A 20,340-nucleotide genomic window follows, 5' to 3' on the forward strand; every position below is an offset into this window, starting at 1 on the left:
TGACACCCGCCAGTAATGACACTGCCACCACCATCACCAGCTAAAGGCCTTTAAGGAGAGCTGGGGACATTGATCGCACTGTGTGTTTTTAATTATAAATGGGTCGAAAGCATTCCTCAAAGGACTTCTGCCGTCTGCAAATGTCAGTGCAAATTGGTTGCCATGTTCGAATGCTCAGGTGTCGGTCGTATGATGAGAGCATCACTGCTTATATATCACATTTAGGTCTTCATAGGTTCTTACTTTTGGAAAGTTGTTACCATTTTTTTTTTTGCCTTTGAAGGCTGTCTTATATTGATAGTATGACATTAATAGTGATGAAATGATCCAAAAGAAAGGTAAACAAGTTCTGAAACGGAGGAGGCATAAATAGAAACCTTAGTAAACAGCCAAGGAATCTTTTAAAGAGAAGGTCCACAGTGAATAACCATATCTGTTAAGGAAAAAACAGTCTTTTAAAATGATTGATGTTGGCTCACCAGCCGCGAAAACCCAATTTCACTCCATCTTTAGCGTCAGAGGCCTTTTTTCAGCTTGTTCTTTTTCCAGGTCTAATTGAGTGCTGACGATCTGAATAAGGTAGTGGGAGGACAGGCGATCACTATGAGGCCAGATAATGGGGACGAGAATATAGAGGGAACCAGTGGATCCCACTAGTAAATCCCACTGGCACAATGAGGCTTGAAACTATATCGCCGCCGCCAGATGAAAACTTTGTACCTTCAAAAAGTCTTCATTTCAAGAATTTATTCATATTGACCACCATGTGTTTTTGAAAATTCAGCCATAGTTTAGAGTGGGTTTCATGGGTCCAAGGACCATAAACTTTCTCTCCCTATAAAGAGCCAAGAAAATCCTCACCAAAATTGGAGTTACAAGGTTTTTCTTTTCCTGCTTTCCGGCTGCGATATGAGCAGACAGAGTTCCCAAGTGTTTATCTATGGCCCATCTGTCCACAGTGACTTAATGCAGTAGTCACCAGCTATGTACCATCGAGAGCCAGGAAAGAGTAGGAGGTTTTAATTCCAACCAAACGCTATACCAGCTGATTTAACTAATTAGCAAAACTTCAACCAGAGTTTGTTTTACCCTGCATGGAATACCAGATGGGCAAGATTTACCACATCAGAATAAATCAGATCAAATCAGATAAACTGTTAAGCACAGAAGATATACTAAATTGTCTTTCAAATGATTTCCTGCTATTGTCTAAACTTGGAATGGACACAGTTAACATATTTGAATCTCTTTCCTCCTAACCTTCAGACCTGGGGTTACATAACATTTGCAAATAATTCCTAGTGTTTGTTTTAACCAGCTTGGAGTGCCATGTGGGTGGGATTTACTGCATAGGACAATACAATGATGAATTTCAAATTACTGTACATTACTGTGATGTACAACTTACCTGAAATGTCTTGATGCAGCAAGCAAGCATCTCTGACCATTGTGTGGATTTAACACCAAAGTCGTCTCAGTATATGTAATTTGGAGCTTCTTGTTTTCCTGGCAAGGTTGCCAATTGTTTAGCACAAGGATTATGTCTCCTTATTTAGACTCGGTGAATGTGCCTCTAAATGCATTCGGGGACTTTGGGAGAGCAATCAGGAGGTGCTTTAAATTGGGCACATTTCCAGGCGTGAAAGATTTCATGAGGACTGATGGGAGAGCTGTATACAAGGTGACCTCTTGTCGCCCCCCAAGGGTGGCGATGTTAATTTGGAACATGCCTGTGGACATTGGCGTCTCCCCTGACTCGGTCCCTCGTGCACACAATCCACTCGAATGTCAGACCACAACATAGTCATGTCCAATTAACAGCCGTGACTCTTTTAGATGGAATTAACACGTAGAGTGGTAGGCGCTGTATAAGTCCCCCTTTTTATGCTGCAGTAGTATTGTGGCTAATTATTCCTTTTAATGTCAAACAGTATAGGCCCAAATTATTATACTGTAACACAAAGCTATAATGTCTCTCCACCAGAACTATCCTCTTGAGGACGGAGCCACAGTGCAGCAGCAGTTCAGCAGGAAAGCAGTAAAAACTGGAGCTCCTATGGTGTCTTAGGTCAATGCTATTATTACCGTTATTACTATTAACAGTAAATTGTGTCATACAATCTGGGAAGTGTATGCCAATTTGGGTGAGGTGAGCAAGTTCTCGCATGGCCCTTTTTCTCTTTTTGTCATTTAATGTCACTTTCAGAGCCAAACATAGATTATATCATTATTTTAGCTAAAAATATGTTCCTGTCTGTTGTCAGCTAAGCTTTTAGTCAAAAGCACATTGACAATTTATCTCCACTGATTCTAAAAGTGCACTCATCTCTTTTACAAGACTACCTCTGACATATGTTAGTGTGTTGATGTGTGTGAAAAATGTAATTGCCACCTTTCCAGCTTCTGCACAGCCATTTGGTTTTGGTCTAACTTTCATTTGGATGAGGACTGCTGAAACACCGAGGTGAACATTTGGCTCTTGCTGGGAAACTGCTTCCTCTGAGTGCTGCATGAGCCAATCACAGAGGAGATTTGAAATTTAGGTCATTCACGGGAAATAATGCCTTCAGCCTAACAATCAATTATCTTGTTCAATGCCATAAAGCTTGTCTGCAGCTTGCAATTCAAGGCAATCTACAGTAGCTGTTGGCTCCATTTTCTGCTCATTCAGTTGTGCATAAGTATTGTATAATTGACCTCATGCAGGGTTTTCTTCATGTGGGTGGTCCTATTTGGACTCAGTCACATCCAGATGGACCCAATATTCAACATCTCAGTATAGATGGGGTGGGAATTGTTAGAAAGATCGGCCATTAAACAGCGGACCCAGGTTCACACTACTCATGTCGGCAAGCACTCACCCTGCTGAAATTATCAATTAATTATCACATTATTTCATTATTGCATTAAATCAGAATAGATCTAATTATTGCTGAAATGACAATTACTACATTGGATCTCAGAGTGAATTTGAATGACGCTGATCCTCAAATACTCGATGCCCTCTACTGGCAGAAATAGAAGAGCAAAGGAATAGCTACAGTCTGGTTTCTAAAATGCTTTACATTCATTTTGAAAAATAAATTGAATCATTCAATATCTAAAAAATATAGAGGATCTAGTGTGCAGTGTCTAAACTGTAATTCCTTTGTCAAACAAGGACTCTTAGCTCTCCAGTAGCCACAAAAATGTACCAGAATTTGTTTTAATGGTGTGATAAATTAATTTATATAGGTAGTAGGTGTACCTTTTAGTATCTTGTAAGTTGTTTGTTAATCGTAAATGTGAATCTACTACACATTGTAGAATTCAAAATACTCTTAATAGTGAAGCAACATTTCCAACAACAAAGATGACATGGTCAAGGGAAAAAGAAACACAAACTTTATTCTCTCCCGTTTACAAAACATTTCAGAGTCAACCTCAATAAATTAAATCTAATACAGACCTGCAAGCAGCAAATGATCAAACTTAAACATCAGACTCATTTTCTCAAACAGCATCATTTACATCACCTCAACACAAACCTTTAATTTTTTGCTGCTCTAGCACAATAACAAAAAAATGAAATAAAAAAAAAAGTGTTCATGTATGGACAAAATGACAAATGCAACGCAAGTTTGTCGTGCTCAAAAACAAGAGGTGTTTCTGAGTCCCGCAGCATTGTGTGACTGGGATGATCATGAGTACATGAGCGATGCCGTGAATTTGAAGAACAGCAGTATGAAACAGAATCAAAAAGACAACTGAGATGGTTCCAAGCCAGTCGTACTTTGAAGTAGCATGCCTGCATCTTTGTTGGTCTGCCAGCGGTGAGCCGGCAGACTCTTTGAACCTACAAACACGACCATTATGGAGCTCTGTGTGGGCAGGAGAAATCGCATGCTACACCGCTGAAGATCATTTGCATGGTTTGGATATACTTCAGTCTATTGTTTGTTTTGCAAGTTGAAAGACATTCTAGTATTAGTAAGAATAATACTAATGATTATCATATTGAGTAAGTTATATCAGGCCATCATTTACATTACATTTCTGTAAGTCAGCGTGCCTCAGCAGAAAGGCTTGCCTCTCTGCTGGGGCTTCTTAGCATTACATTTCAAACAAATCATACCAACCTGAAATAACACACACCACTTGTTTGTGTTAACAGTTCTAGTATGTATTGAGTCCCAAGAAGGGATCCTGGTCTGAACCCCTGACATACACAATGCCAGTTTACTAAAGCTTTAAATCACTATAAGAATGCACATCAGATTCTGTACATGATGCCAAGTCATTGAATTACACCTTAAGAAACATGTGTGCTGTATCAGCTATCATTAGAAGAGAATACTAATGTACAGATTCACATTTGTACAAATGTAAATTTGATGTAAAGCAGCATTGTTTTACCAAAAACCTATTATTGGCAATGACATAACCTAGAATCAATTATAGCAAAAATCCACTGTACCTAGTCAAGTACCTGAACCTAAGCTGCAAAATAAGATTCCTCCAAACTCCAACTATACAAAACTCATTACATTGTGTAACAGTAATTAGATTTCGGTAGTCTGAAGAAGTAACCGTTACCAGTTAAAACACAGCCATCAGATTAAAGATGCATGGAGCATACTTGTTGGATTACTCTGAGCCATGTTTGAAGATTGGAAGATTGGATTGACTGTGAGCTCATAGATATAAATGGATAGCATAGATCATTTTATACATCTTGAAATAATGGTTGATGATACTAATAAAGTAATCTATTCTTACTTTTACAGATTCTACAGAAAAGTCTTGATTTATTTCACATAGTCTATCAGTTTTGATGGGAAGGAAATCTAAAAGTAATGGAAAGTAATCAGATTACATGACAGTTTGAGTAATCTAGTGTAAATACACTATGGATTACAATTTTAAGAAGGTAATCTGTAACAGATTACAGTAACCTACCCATCCCTGTACACGTCATAATCTTTCAATAAATAATCAGTTCCAACAATAATCTTCTGTACTCATTCAAGTACCTGATTACACAGACATAATTAAGGATAATGTATATACGACATATACGTGTCGTATATGTTAGAAGTAAAAAGAAATGTAGAAATACAATCAGCTTTAGTTTCAGTGTCAGGGCCACTGGTTCGGTGCCCATATATAGGGGAGACAAGCTAACAGCTGAACCAGATACAACCTGGTGGGAGCAGGGAGGAGTCAGGTGGCGGGGCTACTGCAGATGGTTATTTCTAGGTTCATAAAATCAGGCAAATATGATTAGACTTGTTAATAGCTTGATGAGCTGACCTTGCCTGTGAAACCAACAGTTGGTTCATTAAGGATACTAATCTAAAAATTATGTTTCCAACGTTTTATATATGGCGAGGCCGACACTGGAAACATACTGCATTTAGTGTATTTTGAATGGTCTGCTGCCTAGAAAACAATGTATTTAACAGGCTTCTGTGAGAGAAGAGCTGAAAAATAACTGAATGGCTGCAAACAATTTTGCTTCTCAGGAGCTTTTCAGCCCTTTGACACTCTTGAAACCTTGAATACGCTGCAAGCTTTCTTGGCTCAGTAGCTCAAATGGGATTCTCAGAATAGTACTCAACAAGTCGAGCAAAAACATGTCACAGATGAATAGGTAGTGAATGCATGGTATTTTATGGTTACTGCATTCAAACCTCCCCATTTGCATGCCTACATGTGGGTGCAAATATACATGTTTCATTTTTCAAACCTTACAGTGTGGTCTGTGCTACTCAAATGCAGCTGCTAATGGTGGTAGCATAAAGAACACGGATATATGTTTGCAGTGTAGGTGAATAAAATGGGATCGATTTATAGCATGCATTTGGATTTCCCTCTTAGATGCAGCCATTTTCATGACTTATTTTCATTCTTCCATCAAACCTTTGTGACGGCTCTCAAATGAAACTAGGAAAGACAGATATTTTTGCGTCAGAGGGGATGTTTATCGGCCTGTACCCTTGGTGCCATTTCAGATTAGACCCAGGGCGACACGTCCAAGCCATCAATTAACTGTTCACTGTTTCATTCTGCTCATTTTGGCTATTCCATCTTAGTTTTACCCTTTAGATTTGAAAATGAGTTTGAAATGCAGTGATGGCTGCTGAGTTCTGTGCATCATGCAGGACAAACTATACTGTACATACATACAGTGCATTCAAAAAGGCAGGCAGACTTAATGTCTAGAGGTGTACCAACACAAAACACTTATTTCATCAATCATGAAATTAGTGTGAAATAGACCAGAATAAAATATCTGGTTGAAAGTATCTGCCTTAACTTTTTCATTTAGTATTCCATTGACACACAGGTGATAGACTAACTATGGAATGTATCATGTATCAAAATATTACAGAGACAAGGATGCAACCTATCAATTTTGAAAAAATAAATAAATAAAATGTATTATTTATTTATGCTATGTTGAGTGAGTGAGGTTGCAACCTAGTTAAAATTGTCTAAACCACTTTCAGGTGAAAAAATACAAGTAGAAAATTAAAGTAATAAAGTAAAGTAATGCGTTAAAAGATGAGGCAAAACAAAGTCGCAGCGAAGTGCATGAGATGCCATGAAAGGTACTAGAGTGTCAAAAAAGTAAAGTGTCCTTTCAAAACAGAAACAGCAGGGTTTCGGATAGGTGAGGAGAATCCTAGTGTAGTGCAGGTATACATGTTTACAGTAAATACTAGAAATTATAAAAGTTGAAGTCACTTAAAAGTCAGGACAGTCAAATACAGAGAAATAAATAAACTAGGTGCATTGCCATTTGCTCAAGGGTCATGTGATGCAGTGAGGGAAGATGGGTAGAAATTAGAGTGTGCCCATTCCAGTGACTTCAGACGTCAGCCTAAAACAGTTTGGGGAGGAGGGGGGGGAGCAGGGGGAGGGGGAGGAAAAGATAGACATAGAGAAAATAAAACAACTGTGAAATAGAAACTTTCGCATGAAAGTGAAAGTTATGCAGCAATGGCTGGTCTTTGTGCTAGAGTTTTGTGCTGGCGCCTGTCTTTATCACAGATTTGACAATGTACTTTCATTGTACCTCTTCATGGAAAAGACCTACCGACTTCCTTATATAGCCATGCAGTGGACAGAATGAAAAAAAGTGATGGTGTCATGAAATGCGCTTCTGCTCAACATAGACATTGCTGTGTTGCCTGACAGCGGCATCACATCACTCCTCCCTCTAACAGCATTGCTCAGTGGCAGTCAGGTGGTCTCTGTTTTTTCTTTGCTTTTTTTCTTTGTTTTTTTTTTAAATTTTCCACTTTTTATAATTTTATTCTTTCCAGACAAGGACACAACAGGACTAAATAGGCAAATTCATCTAACCTAGCGATGAGAAAAAGAAATACAACAATATTCTTGGAAATAAGCATGCTTTAAATACTTAACTATACACTAGCTACATGAACTTAAAGCAAATTCCGCCTTTGTTAGCTTGACTTTAACTATTTGTCTCCTTCGGTCTAACGCTAAAGGCTTGTAGCCAAGTGCTACGAAAATCCAGTGAGGGTCTAGGGAAGTTCCACAGGAGAACACATAGGGGATAATTGTGAGGCGGTGGCTTTGATGTTAGCTTCTGACAACAGAACCAGATTTGGGGTGACTTCAGGATGTTGTCATGGATGAGGGGTCATTCCACATGGCAGCCACGTCCCTGAACCTGCCATTGGAATTGTGGGAAAGCAATAGCCATTAGTTTTCTCTCCAGACTCTCCTCTGAAATCTCCTTTAAAAAGTCAAAAGACACAAAGTCCTGGATGCAGGTATGTGGGTTCTTCTGCCCTAACACTGACAAACATTTGGCTTTGAAGTTCAGGCAGCCTGTGGACACCTGAGGTTCAGTTTTTTTTTTTTTCAGAGCTGTAGATAATAATAAATTGTGTTTCTTTGTTGATAATGAATTAGAGGTTTCAGTGGATAGAGAGAAAAGAAAGAGACAGAGGTGGTGAAGCATAGCAGCAAAATTCAAATGAAAAATGTGTTCCTCAGTATTTTATTGGTATGTATGGTATCTTACTACCCAGGCCCTGGTTATTCAGCCCTGGGGCTCCAGAGACTTCAGCTTATCACTGGAGTCAGTTCCTCTCCATTTAAAAAACATAAATGGTTTATGTCCTGAGACACTGAGGTTAGATCTCAATAATACCTGCTATTAGAGTTGCTGATTCTATGCACTTTTTGCCTTGTTTTCCAGATTCTAGCATGAATATTGTGGTCTTGGACTTTCCAAACTGAATGGTCTCATTGTATTTTGTATTTTGAGTGCAGTTGCTTCTGCATCGTTCAACTTAGAGCTCAACTCAGAAGTTTACTTGTCCCATGGTTGTTATTGCACCCATTTACCAACGTAATGCATTTTTAATGCTTATTCTTGGGTGGAAATAAGGAGCAAAATTGGACAAGGAGCACAACATGAAGCAGCCAGCCGTAATACCAATAAAAGTCCATGAATAGCCGCTTTCAATGACTCATCTGAATTTTACTTGTCAGACATTCAAATCAGATTATCTGTCTCTTGTCAAAATCTGACAGGGATATGATGTCATGTGCTGAGTCCTATGGTGACTCATCAAAGTGTCAGTGTCAAGAGTGTCAACACTAAACTAGCAAGGGAATTTGATCTATTTATTTCTTTATTTTTTAATCAGCACAATTGCAGATAGCGCTTTTCTCGGAAGCTCACTGTGAACATGCTCATTCAGGTGTTTCTTTTATCTGGGTTTGTGCTGGGGCCCAGCTGTTAGAGCTAAAGGTTACCTGGCATTGATGAGATACTGTGCCAGGCTGATGTTAGCAGGGGTCCCTGTGATGGTGATCTGGCGCTCTGACGAGCCCTCCATGGCGTTAGCAATTTTGATCTGCGCTCCAGACATCTGTCGAATCTCATTTATTTTGGTTCCCTGGCGTCCGATTATGCAGCCTATTAGCTGGGAAAAAAGAGCAGAGATCCTTCAACAGGAAGCAGTGAAATCTGTAGGTTGTGTGAATACATTTGAGCTGTGACTGTCTGACATAAAAAAAAATTCACTGGGTTATGAAATAGTCTGGGCCAGGTTAATTTGAATCCCATCATTTGGGAAAAGTAAGTATGATTAATAATAATAGCATGGTCAGTTGCGCCGCTGATTGGGGTATTCTGCTGTGGAATTAGCAACACATTGAGAATTTACATGAAGTCTTTGAGACATTGTTGACTGTGTTGTCTATCGTTTGTCCATAAAACAAAAATAAGTCTGAGAGGAAAGGAGGAAAAGTCTTCTCTGCTTTTCTTATGATGAACTAAACATTAAATTTGCCAGACATATTTGTCAGTCTAATGATAACAGTCCAACAGACAATTTTGACACACAATTTGAAGAGTAGAAAAAATTGATGCAAATAGCCTCAATCAACCATCCACACCATCAAGAAAAAGGTTCAAGAAATCTTGACTTTGTCGTGTCTTTCCGACTTTACTCACATCATTGGGAATAGTGAGCTCATGGGTGCTGGCTGGGGGACTGGCATCCAAACCTGAAGTGGGGAGCAGGGGGAAGGGGGGGATGGGAGGTGGGGGGGGGGGGGGGGGGGGGGTAACATACAGATTTAAATTTAAATAGTCACTTCAACAGTAGCACAAGTTAGGGCTGAAGGCCCTTGAGTACTCTATGAGAAAGCTTATTGGATGGAATTAAATCTCATGTAGATACAGATTATACATTAAGAGATCTTACCTATTCTGAAATGCATTACTCCTTTAAACTTTAAAAAAGACCCAAAGAAGAGGAAATGTTCCTGATTTTGTTTGTTGTTGTTTTCTGTTGTAATGGTAAGCTAACGGTTTTTGTTTTGAACTTTGAATCCATCCAAACTGTAGTTTTGTCCTCATTAAATCATGTGTTTGTGCTTTGAAGGATATTTGGGGGAAAAGCAGGCTGAAACATGTAAAAGAGGACACATTCGCGAGGGGCCCGGCCCCTGCTTGTTGATTTAATAAATCACTCCTGTCATGTTTGAAATGGTAATCGTCACATCCTTGTAGATGACAGTGGTGAAAAAGGAATCTAACATAGCTGTCTTTATTCATGAGACCTTCACTGGGTCTTTTACAAATGCACATGCAGGACATGATACAGGCAGAATAAATATCACACTGAAGTCCAGGCCAAACAGTCCAATTCAGATGCTGGGGAAATGCTGCTGGTTATTATAGTGCACTGTGCCTGTCCTATTTCACTGGAGGTTTTCATCTTTAATGGAAAGTAAAACAACCTAAAAATGTGTTAGAGCAAGGATGCACCCTGTTGCTGAATAGTAATATAATTCTGAATACGTTGTTTTAAAGTGAAGCCCAATGTCAAATTTTGTTTTGCCTTTCACTGGCATAATATCAGACAGAGCCGAGAGAAAAAAAAAGTATATACAAAATAAGAAAAGCAAGGTTTTCAAAGGAAGGAAACCACCGGGGCCATGTCATGCTGCGCCAAAACGAAGATAAGGTGGAAGGTGGGGGGAAGAGAAAAATGTTTCTACGGGTGCAAAGAGAAGGAAGTGTCTAAAGGGCATTGTGGGTACGTACCAGGGAAAGCAGGGGTGGTCTGTCCGAGAGGGGTAAAGGGGGTTTGCTGCATAGCCAACTGGTGGAGCTTGGTCAACTGCTGAAGGGTTAGGAGGGAAAGTAGAGCTAAGAGGTTATTGTTATATAGGTCACACCAAGAAATAAAGCCAACCAAAACTAGTGGTGAAGAAACAGTGAGGAGAAGGAGGCCATGACACGGGGTGGTGGAGGAGAAAGGAGAAACTAAGAGAGAAAGAGAGAGGGAGATCATCCAATATGTGGAAAGAAATTGCCAGATGATATGATTATTTTTCTTTTCATTGTTTCCTCCTAATTTCACCATGTTCCTCTTAATTTTTAGGTAGTTTCATGTTATTTTTATTTTGAATTTTATAGTCAACCTCAACTGACCCACCTGCTTGCACAAAATGAGAAAACAAGTGAGAACTAGCTTTGTAGCTGGTTTCAAGTTCACCATCTGTTTTGTCTGTGAAGCTGACCAATATAACGGCTTAAACTATCAAACCATTTTGCTTTCAAAATTTCATCTAGGCTAAGCTGATGACATCATCACACAACCGAAAAAAAATCAGGAAGACCCAAGGCAACCTGTTCAGGCCTATGATTTTAGGTAATCTTTAAGCCACTGATTGAAGCTACTTTTTCAATCAGTGGCTTCAATCAGGAAACTGAACTCCTGGCAGAATAAAAAGGCTACTTTATATATTCATTTATAGGCACAGAGCTGACAAGACTGACAGCAGAAAAGGCTATAGAGTAACTCTGTCTCTAACCCAGAGAAAAAAAAAAGGTTAGGCAGACACAGCCTATCATCATTCATTCACCGGATTCAATCAGAAAACAGAAATGTTGGCGCAGTAAATAAAGAGATAATTTAATGTACTGATTTTCTATTTCTTTAGTCAAGTCAAAAAGAACGGTAAATGCCCCACAACCCACAGAAACAGCAACACTGAATACAATGGCTCTGTGTCTAAAACACACGTCTAAAAGCCAGATCAAAAGCCCGTCTGGACATTAGCCTTTAGGCAAACACAAGTTGTGGGAGCAAGATAAGCGTTTCTAGAGTTGTGTTGATTACACTTTTATAGATAGCAAATTTCAGCAAGGACATAAACTATCACTTCTCGCCGCAACACCCTGCTGAAAACAGCTGCTCAATTGTAGCCGGAAAAGCTCCAGTCAATACCGTCAATACTAGCCAAGTAGCTGGAGCTGCTGCGTCATACAGTATTAATCAAAGGAAAGAAAATGGCATCATTCATGTTTGCCCCCCAATTATCAGGTTACCCTCTAGTTTGTTATACAGACTCAGAGATAGAGATGGAGAGCCTGGGTGAAATGGGCTTTCATACGGCTGTCAGAGCACACACACTTTCCCCATATAGAACGTGGTCAGAGGATGTCTCTCCCCTGCTGTCTATCATTTCCATCAGCAACGGGTGAGACGGACGCTTGAGAGCCTTCGTCACCCTTTAAGAGGAGTTTTAATGAGGGTGGGAGAGGATGTTGAGCCTTTACGTGAGTGATTGTAACGTCAGCCACCGCCTCCATTGGCATCAATCACTGCCTAACTTCGAATTAATGGATCTGACACAAGGTAGCTCTGGAGATGCTCTCTCGACAAGGACAGATGAAGTCAAATTATTAATGGAGAATATATGGTCCTCTGGAATTTAGGAGGTGTCCACATCAAGATTGCCATTAATGTCTTTGCCTTTATCATCATCACCAGCAATCATTGTTCTGCTACCAACCAGATCTAGTGATAGAGACATTTTATATTGAACTTTTTTTCCGGTGCTTGGGCTGCAGTCCACCTCAAACCACAAGGACAATGATCAAGTTCAGATTTTGTTAGTCTTGATTTATGGCTTGACTTTAAATAACTTGAAAAGAGATAGCGTGTCAATGTGACCAGTTGTCTGCAATTAACCACGGAATAAGAGTAATGATTTTTGATTATCATTTTTTGATTTCATTAGCAAGAGACTGGGAACTCACATCTGGGTGTGGTATGGCGTACTGTCCCTGAATTGTGTAGGCCTGGAAGGATGAAGAGATCCAACAATTAGCAGATTTCACCATCTCACATATATTACACATAATGAGAAAATTATGGAGAACAAAGAAGCTTGTATAATGTAAGCTATGACTGTGTAAAACCTGCATTATATCAGTTTTATACTTTAAGATAAAATAATGTGATTAAGTAATAACTGTAATAAAGTAATAAACCATAATAAACTGCAAAATATTATCTTCAATATTATAATTTTCAAAAAGAGTAAGTGATACTGCAAAAGCAGTAAAAGAATATGATATTATTTTAAATGGAGAGGAATGTGGAGTGCAATGAGACCTTACATGCAAGTCTTAGTGATCAGTGTTTGAATATAAAATCAATGCAATGTAAAGAGGGCAGCTTCTATGAGTGTGAAGCAAGATAATGCCTTTGTGCCAACCAGCAACAGGATATCAATACATTGGACTTGAGTATAATTTGGGGAGGGCTGCATTTGGGCAACTCAAAGCTAAAATCTGCACCCTAAAACAGAATTCAAATGTTATTTTTATGAACTTGGACAGTTCAACATTTGTGAACAGGCACAAATGTTTCCCAATGTTTACAAAGGAAGGAACAGCTTGAGAAAGAGCTGCTTATTGATACCACAGCTTTGACTCTCCTTTGTTCATAAATTTAAGACAACAAACAAAGAACCATATAATCTTCGGATGAGTGACGTTTCCAAATCTCATTATCTATAGACTGTGAGTTGTGTACATTCATAGCTAAACAGAGCAGATGTGTTCTACGCTCTAAATCATTAGGATTGTCTGTAGAACTGCATGTTGGCTCTTCAAAATATTCCAAAACGGACTCATGTAGTCCTTTGTCTAAAGGCTTAGATTGTGTTTTAGGGTGGACTTTTACTTTAACATTTACTGGGTATTTCCAGACACTGGAACAGCCTCAAAATTGGAATCATTACTTGCAACATAAGCAGCTATGTGTGTTTCTCATATTTGTTTGTTTGTTTGCCAAATTTTCAAAATGTATTTTACTGCTTTTTGCCCAGGTCTGCAATGAATTATCCATATTACCGGGAGGTGTGTGAGTATTTTGCTTTGCACTCTTGCTGACACTAATGTCATTGTTGCTGAGTCAACCACTATGTAGCGACTTGCAGCAAGTTCCCTCCCTCACCTTCCCCTCTGGCCAACCAAGTTCCCCCCCAGAGGCCTCTATTTGTCGAGGGTTGGGGTGACATGCAAGTGAATGTGAAAGTAAGAAAACCTGGGTGCACTAACAGGCAGTGGCTGATGCTGCAGTAAAAGGCTGAGGTTGGCTGCGGACGCTGCCTGCGGCTCAGCTCTTACCTGGCCACCTGAAAAAATGACAGGGGTGGAGGCGGGCTTTGGGCGGTAAGGAATGGTGGCACCTTTTGGTGGGGACTAGAAGAAGGGGAAGAGAGGAAGGCAGAGGACAATGTTAGTCTGAGGCAGGACGTGGTTACTTCGGTTGAGACAGAAAGACAGACATGTTTAAAATAGCATCCCTGTACTTCCCTATGTGGGGAATTAATGTGTATAGTATGAATGTGAAGCAGGCCATTGGTGAAAAAGAGCACGTTTGCTCCACAATCCTTCTCCGGATAAATAAAGTCAAAATCATTAATTTATACACTTGTAGATAATTACATTTATCAAGGCATTTTACTGCATCGAGCCACAACACACCACCAGAACGGCAACGTGATGTTCTGTACCAATCTGCCTTGCTGTGCTACATGTTTTAATTTGCTCACACCTTCTGAAAATCTTGCTGTTTATAAATGTATAAGAAAGAAGTAATGGAGCTTGACTGTGTAAGTACTCTCTATTCATGGAGACGAGATATAAAGACCTAATATGTCTGAGACCTGATGATCACTGATTAAATGCATCACCACATCTCTATTTTTTCTGCAAGCATGCCAGCTATGTGAAAAATACATGGGAGCAGAGAGCCACATAGACAAGCAGTCTCTTCTAAGACAGCAGGGAGCGAGTTTCAATTATCAGGGAGGGGAGCCCCACTTTGCAAACTTACTATAGTGGCACAAAGTTATTGATTCACACTGTGCTGCAGCAACAAGGCTGCTGAACACAGTGGAGAAAGCTTAATCAGATTTCCTCTGTAGCGTTTGTCACAGCTGTGCTGTAGAGTGGGAGGAGTGTCCACTTAGGAACGTGCTGCAAATACAATATCAAGATATCAAGATGTAGGCTGGTGTTGTTAAGGTGAAGGTGTCCTGGCATCTGGGTTGGCTAAGGCTCATACCATGTAACATCTTGTGTTTGAATCTGGCCTTTGTCATTCTCCCAATCTCTTCTGTCACTCTCCAATAATCAAATAAAGTAGAATTAATCTTTAAAGACAAGTAGGCTTGTGATTGGATGGGTGCTGGCTAGAATCCCCCCCCCAACTGGGATAAACTGGGAAGGGAAAATGAAAGACTAACGAACTCGACCATGGAGGTGTCCTTGTGCTAGACTCCTCTAAGTGCTACAGTGTGCATCTGTATGGATGTGTGGCAGGGCATTGCTGAAGAAGAACATAAATTATAAGTCTTCCCTGGACAAAGAAAAAAGAAAATATACACTACCAGTCAAAAGTTTGGACACACCTGATTGAATGCACTATGTTTTTCATCATCTTAAAGCCATTTTGATCTAAAGGCTTATGCTTAAATGCTTGAAATTTGTTTCTTAGACAAATATAAATAGTGAAGTTGATGCCTGTGTATGAATTTCTTTCATACTTTGCCTTGCCATCAAAGCAGCAAAGGGCGGCTACTTTAAAGAATGTAAAATATAAGATAGTTTTGATTTGTTTAACACTTCTTTGGTCACTGCATAATTCCATTTGTGTTATTTCATATTTTTGATATCTTTACTATTATTCTAAAAATGTGGAAAATAGTAAAAATAAAGAGAAATGTGGTGTGTCCAAACTTTTGACTGGTAGTGTACATGTATAATTTCATTAAAAAAAAAGCTACATCTGGAAAACACAGTATGATAAGATATCTGTCAACAACAAAGGGGTTACAGTTAAAGCAAATGTATTCCCATTAATAAAAAGTTGAATCCTAAAAACAATGTATTTCCACCACTGGGAATATAACTAGTTTGCAGAAATACACTACCACAGCAGTGTGGATGAGTGACTTGCCGGAGGAAAATGTGCTGGAATGCCAACACGACCATGACAGCCTCACACTGGACAGCGTATCAAAGAAGGACTCGGTATGTGTCCGCTGTTGCATCATGCATTATATAAAGAATGGATAAACTGTTGGTGTTGAACGAGCACTGTATTATTTCCTGTACGTCTCTAGTTGGGTAAGAATCGTTCAGTTTGGGTATTGTAAGGATCTATTCTTTTCTACTAGAAGCAGTTTATCAAGTCCCAACATACTCTACCTCCAGCATGACCACACAGATTTGTTTGACACACTGGATGATGGCTTCTGGGGTCCCGGAGATTGTCACTGCACGCTCTGTGGAGTTGGGCAGCATGTCCCCTGCCACCTGAACCTGGGCCCCTGTGGACTGGAGTGGAGTAAGGGACTTTGAGGGGCATGTTGACAGGATTTAGTTAGTTGAAAGGTCAGAAAAGTGCACGGAAAGTTGCAGGTATCACATTGTGAAATTCCTACATGTTGCATAAACAAATGAAAATAAACACATATCATATCAAATTAAAAAATACAGGGGTTTTCATTCTTGAAAATGTTGGAATTTTGCAGGTAAAAGTCTGATCATAGCTGATAACTTACATGATGTTCTTTAATGAGTTTTACATTAGTATTAATCATTTCTGAAGCGTACAAATCACTTTTCATATCTGATCTTTTAAGATAAGTCTCTTCAGAGACAATGTAAACACATTGAGGCAAATCAATATTGCATCACCCTCTGCTCTACCTTCCCCCTCTAATTGGATTGAATCTTGAAAAGAAAAGAAAAATAAGGGAAAAGAAGAAGAAAAAAACCCTGACTGTTATTTCTTAACAGTGATTTTGTGTTATATATAAATATTGTAGTATCTGGGTGCGGTGGCTTTGACCCTTGTATGCCTTACTTTTGGTTGCTTGAAATTTTGCAATCCATGAATATATCTATTTATTGTTGCATGCTTTGTAAGATGCTCTGGTATACGCCTAAAATGTAAACATATCCGAGTTCCCCTATAGTTTCAGTCCATACCTCTCTCATCTCTTTTATCTTGGAGCCTCCTTTTCCTATGAGAGAGCCACACTGGCTGGCTGGCACTACCAGCCTGAGGGTGACAGGGGGCTTGCTAGTTGCGGGGCTGTTGCTCATGGAATTGATTATGTCCTAGAAAATAAGAAAATAAATTTCATTGTGCAACAGAAATCTGATATGAAACCCAAATAATTCATGAAGACAACTATTTGATTTGGGATTGTGTGGCTAATGACTGCCCATATAAATGAGTTTACAAACTTAAAGAGTAACTAAACACCAAACCAAATCTGTGTAAAGTCTGATATCTAATGGTAGAAAGCATGCTACTGAAATCTGGTATTGGCTGATCTTCCATAGAGTACACCAGGAGCCAATAGAGCCCCATTAGAGGGCGAAGCCTGTGTGAAATAGAATGATAGTTACACTGTATTTTTGTATGAAATGTGCTATACAAATAAATGATTGATTGATTGATTGATTGACTGATTGATTGATTGATTGGTTAAGCCAATAGAGACCCATTAGAAGGCTCCACCTGTGATCATAGAACTAAGTTACCATGTGTAACTATCGATTCCAATTCACCTATTCCAGCCAAAAGAAACATCTGTCCACCAGAATGAAAAATTGTAAACTTGAGCAGCTCTATATGTGCACCCTAAAAGAAAAGTCCATCCCTAATGTTTATACCTGCGACAATAAAACATAATCTAACATTAAAGCTTCATTGACTAAGATTGGAATGCGGACCATGTAGAATCAACCACGATGCAATTACATCGAATATGGATGTAATTCAGTGGCAAGTCTGCATGGCTCTCATTTCATGAGTCTGCCCGACCGGCAAATTGCATCCATATTTTACGTGATTGTATCGCGGTTGATTCTACGTGGTCTGCATGACAATCTCAGTGAATGCAGCTTTAAGTTTACAGCCATTCACTGTGACAGTTTTACGTTTGACCTCTGTACCCATTTGGCCAGTGAGCAGCATCAGACAGTGTCACATTATGCATGCGTGAAATGGAACCAACTGCAAAACAAAAGCTGTTTTCCGCTAGGTTACAGACACTTTCAGTATGTGGTATGATATCAGTAGCTTGGGATGGGGCAACAAAATAAAATAAGCCTCTCTGACAGATTTCTCAAAGTGAGATACAGGACCATGCAGAAACATGCTGAGGGTCAGGGGCTCAGGCAGAAAAAAGACACGCTCACAAGTAAAATTGATTATGGAGAGGGACAGAGTGCCCTTGTTTAAGTAAGGTACCTTGTTTTTTATGGATTTTCTGCTTTCTTTTAAGTCAAAATGATGGTAAACATTAATCTTTATACAAAAGTTAGACAAATTAACACATTCCAGGCAGGCAGTTTGTGTGTATGAGGGCAAAAGGGCTTGAGCCCCCTTTGGACCATATCAGTGCAAATGAGTTGAAACCTCACTCTAAGTACATAATATTGTACATAATTTACACAATGCTGACAATCCTACCTCCTCAAACTTGTAGGCAATCATGGCAAAAGCCTTAAAGATGGCGTCTGTTGGGCCGGTGATGGTAACAATCCTCTCTGGGCAGTTGCCCTCGGAAATATTGATCCGTGCTCCACTCTGGAAAAACAATAATGTCGAGGGAGTCATTACAGTTGATGTCAGACCTCTTGTATGAAGAAAAAATCTGGTAGGTTTGTGTTATTCTTAATAGCAGTGATGGTATTGTTCAAGTTATGTGTGAATTTGTTTTTCTGGAATGGATGTTTGTAGCAGGTTTTAATGATATAATCACCCTCAATAAGCTTGAAGCCCTTTCTAAAATGACATTAATTTACCATTCATTTCAAGTAATTTTATTTTCTGTTTCAGTAATTGCTTTTAATGTATTAACTTTCCAGGCTGTGGGGCACTTTGTAACTTTGCTTTGGAAAAGTGTTACACAAATTATTTTTTAATATATAGACTATCATTAAAATGTACTTCCATGAGACTGGAACCTACCTCCTCACGCATCTTTTTAACTGTTTCTCCTTTCTGGAAAAAAAGCAAAACTATAATGAAAATACTAATAATAATTCAACACATGGTTTGATTTTTCTTGGCAGTACAATTATGTGTAATCTAATAAAAATGACATACCTTTCCAATTATACTTCCAACCTCCTGCAGTAAAAACAAACAAAAAACAGCATGCATTTTTAAAACATTTATGTATCATAAAACTGTCTTTGAAAGAATCTTCTGGATAAACGCACTGTATTTTCACGGTTGTTGTTTTTCCTGGCCAAGGTGCGAATAGTACAGGACATGCAGAGGTTATATGGCTGCCCAGAGTGTTGGAGGCCAAACTTTACATATGCATGCAATCACTCTTCGTGAGGCTGGTGTGACACAGTGGGGCTAGAGGAGCGGGGCAGCGCTGGCTGGAAGCGTCAACACTCCCTGACCTCTCCTCAGTGACGAGGAGGGTCGTGTCCACTCTGACGTGTGAGCTGCAGGCCAGGTGAGTCACAGTGCCGGGTGCTTCCCACTGCATCCATTTATATATTTACAGATGCACAGAATTTGATGTTACAGGGTGAGCATTCATACAGAAGCCCAGTTCAGATTCTGTCACAAACATGGTGTACTAACCCGCAAATGGTGACCACAAACAGAGGGCATCAGGCTCTGCTGTCATAAATCTACAGGACCATCAGACAGGCAGCACCACTCACTAATCATCTAATTTAAGGGCACAGTCACATCAGACATGGTTGATGCTGTTTATTCCAACACTAGAGTGTTTACTTCTTTAGTTTGTTTACTTGGGCAGGTAAGATCGATTTTCTAAAAATGTATGCGGTATGTATGTGCCAGGTGCATCAGAGGAGAAAGATAAAGTCAAAATCTGTAGACTCCCGCACACAGTTTTCACTTACAAGGGTTTTATTTCAAGACACAATGTTTCAGCAAGTGACCCTCATCAGCTATCTGAATAAACATTACAATGGAGCCTGTATATATAGCGTAAACTGGTGTAATCATAGGGTGAAGGTAATCAGGTTCCCTCATGAGACGAATCAGCACTTAGGAGGTAAAAAGTCCATCCAGGTGACAGGGTATGACAATCAAAAGGTTACAGCAAACAAAAGGTGAGAACAATGCCATTCAAACTTGGGTGGCACCAAATAACGGCACCGAAATGCCTGAAAATGATCCTCTTCCAAGCAAACTGCAGCAGCATGTACTCACAAGTAGCTTGTTTATTGGACAGAGTTTCAGCAACCAACATTTTCAGGCATCTCTGTGTGGTTACTTGGTGCTGCCCGAGTTCAAGTGGCATTGTTCTCACCTGACCAACAAACCGAATCAAAGGTGCAAACGTTTGATCGAGTTCGATCAAAGGTCCACACAGACTTTCAGAGAACGGAAATTCAGTTCAATTCAATTTCCATACTCTGATGAAGGTCTGTGTGGACAGAAACGTTAGCAGATTAAAGAACTGGTGCATATTGCAAGAGCAGTG

General features: G+C 39.5%; 1 protein-coding gene across 1 annotated transcript in view; it reads right to left on the reverse strand.

The window, feature by feature from the left end:
• Positions 1-6,828: 6,828 nt before the first annotated feature.
• The window catches only part of LOC139645609 (poly(rC)-binding protein 3), a 74,537-nt gene continuing 61,025 nt past the window's right edge, over positions 6,829-20,340 (reverse strand). Inside the window, exons 7-17 of the mRNA XM_071521379.1 lie at positions 18,972-18,995; positions 18,834-18,866; positions 18,333-18,449; positions 16,838-16,969; positions 16,052-16,180; positions 13,964-14,038; positions 12,587-12,628; positions 10,583-10,661; positions 9,485-9,537; positions 8,782-8,951; positions 6,829-6,865 (exon numbers count right to left, since the gene is read on the reverse strand). Of these exons, the coding sequence (XP_071377480.1) occupies positions 6,829-6,865; positions 8,782-8,951; positions 9,485-9,537; positions 10,583-10,661; positions 12,587-12,628; positions 13,964-14,038; positions 16,052-16,180; positions 16,838-16,969; positions 18,333-18,449; positions 18,834-18,866; positions 18,972-18,995 (891 nt within the window). The remainder of the gene's footprint in view (positions 6,866-8,781; positions 8,952-9,484; positions 9,538-10,582; positions 10,662-12,586; positions 12,629-13,963; positions 14,039-16,051; positions 16,181-16,837; positions 16,970-18,332; positions 18,450-18,833; positions 18,867-18,971; positions 18,996-20,340) is intronic.

The sequence above is a fragment of the Centroberyx affinis genome, unplaced genomic scaffold, assembly GCF_046629955.1.
Source record: "Centroberyx affinis isolate AG114_WGS23_722 - 3 ecotype Tasmania unplaced genomic scaffold, CSIRO-AGI_Caff_v1 ptg000886l_1, whole genome shotgun sequence".
In the NCBI taxonomy this organism is placed as follows: domain Eukaryota; kingdom Metazoa; phylum Chordata; class Actinopteri; order Beryciformes; family Berycidae; genus Centroberyx; species Centroberyx affinis.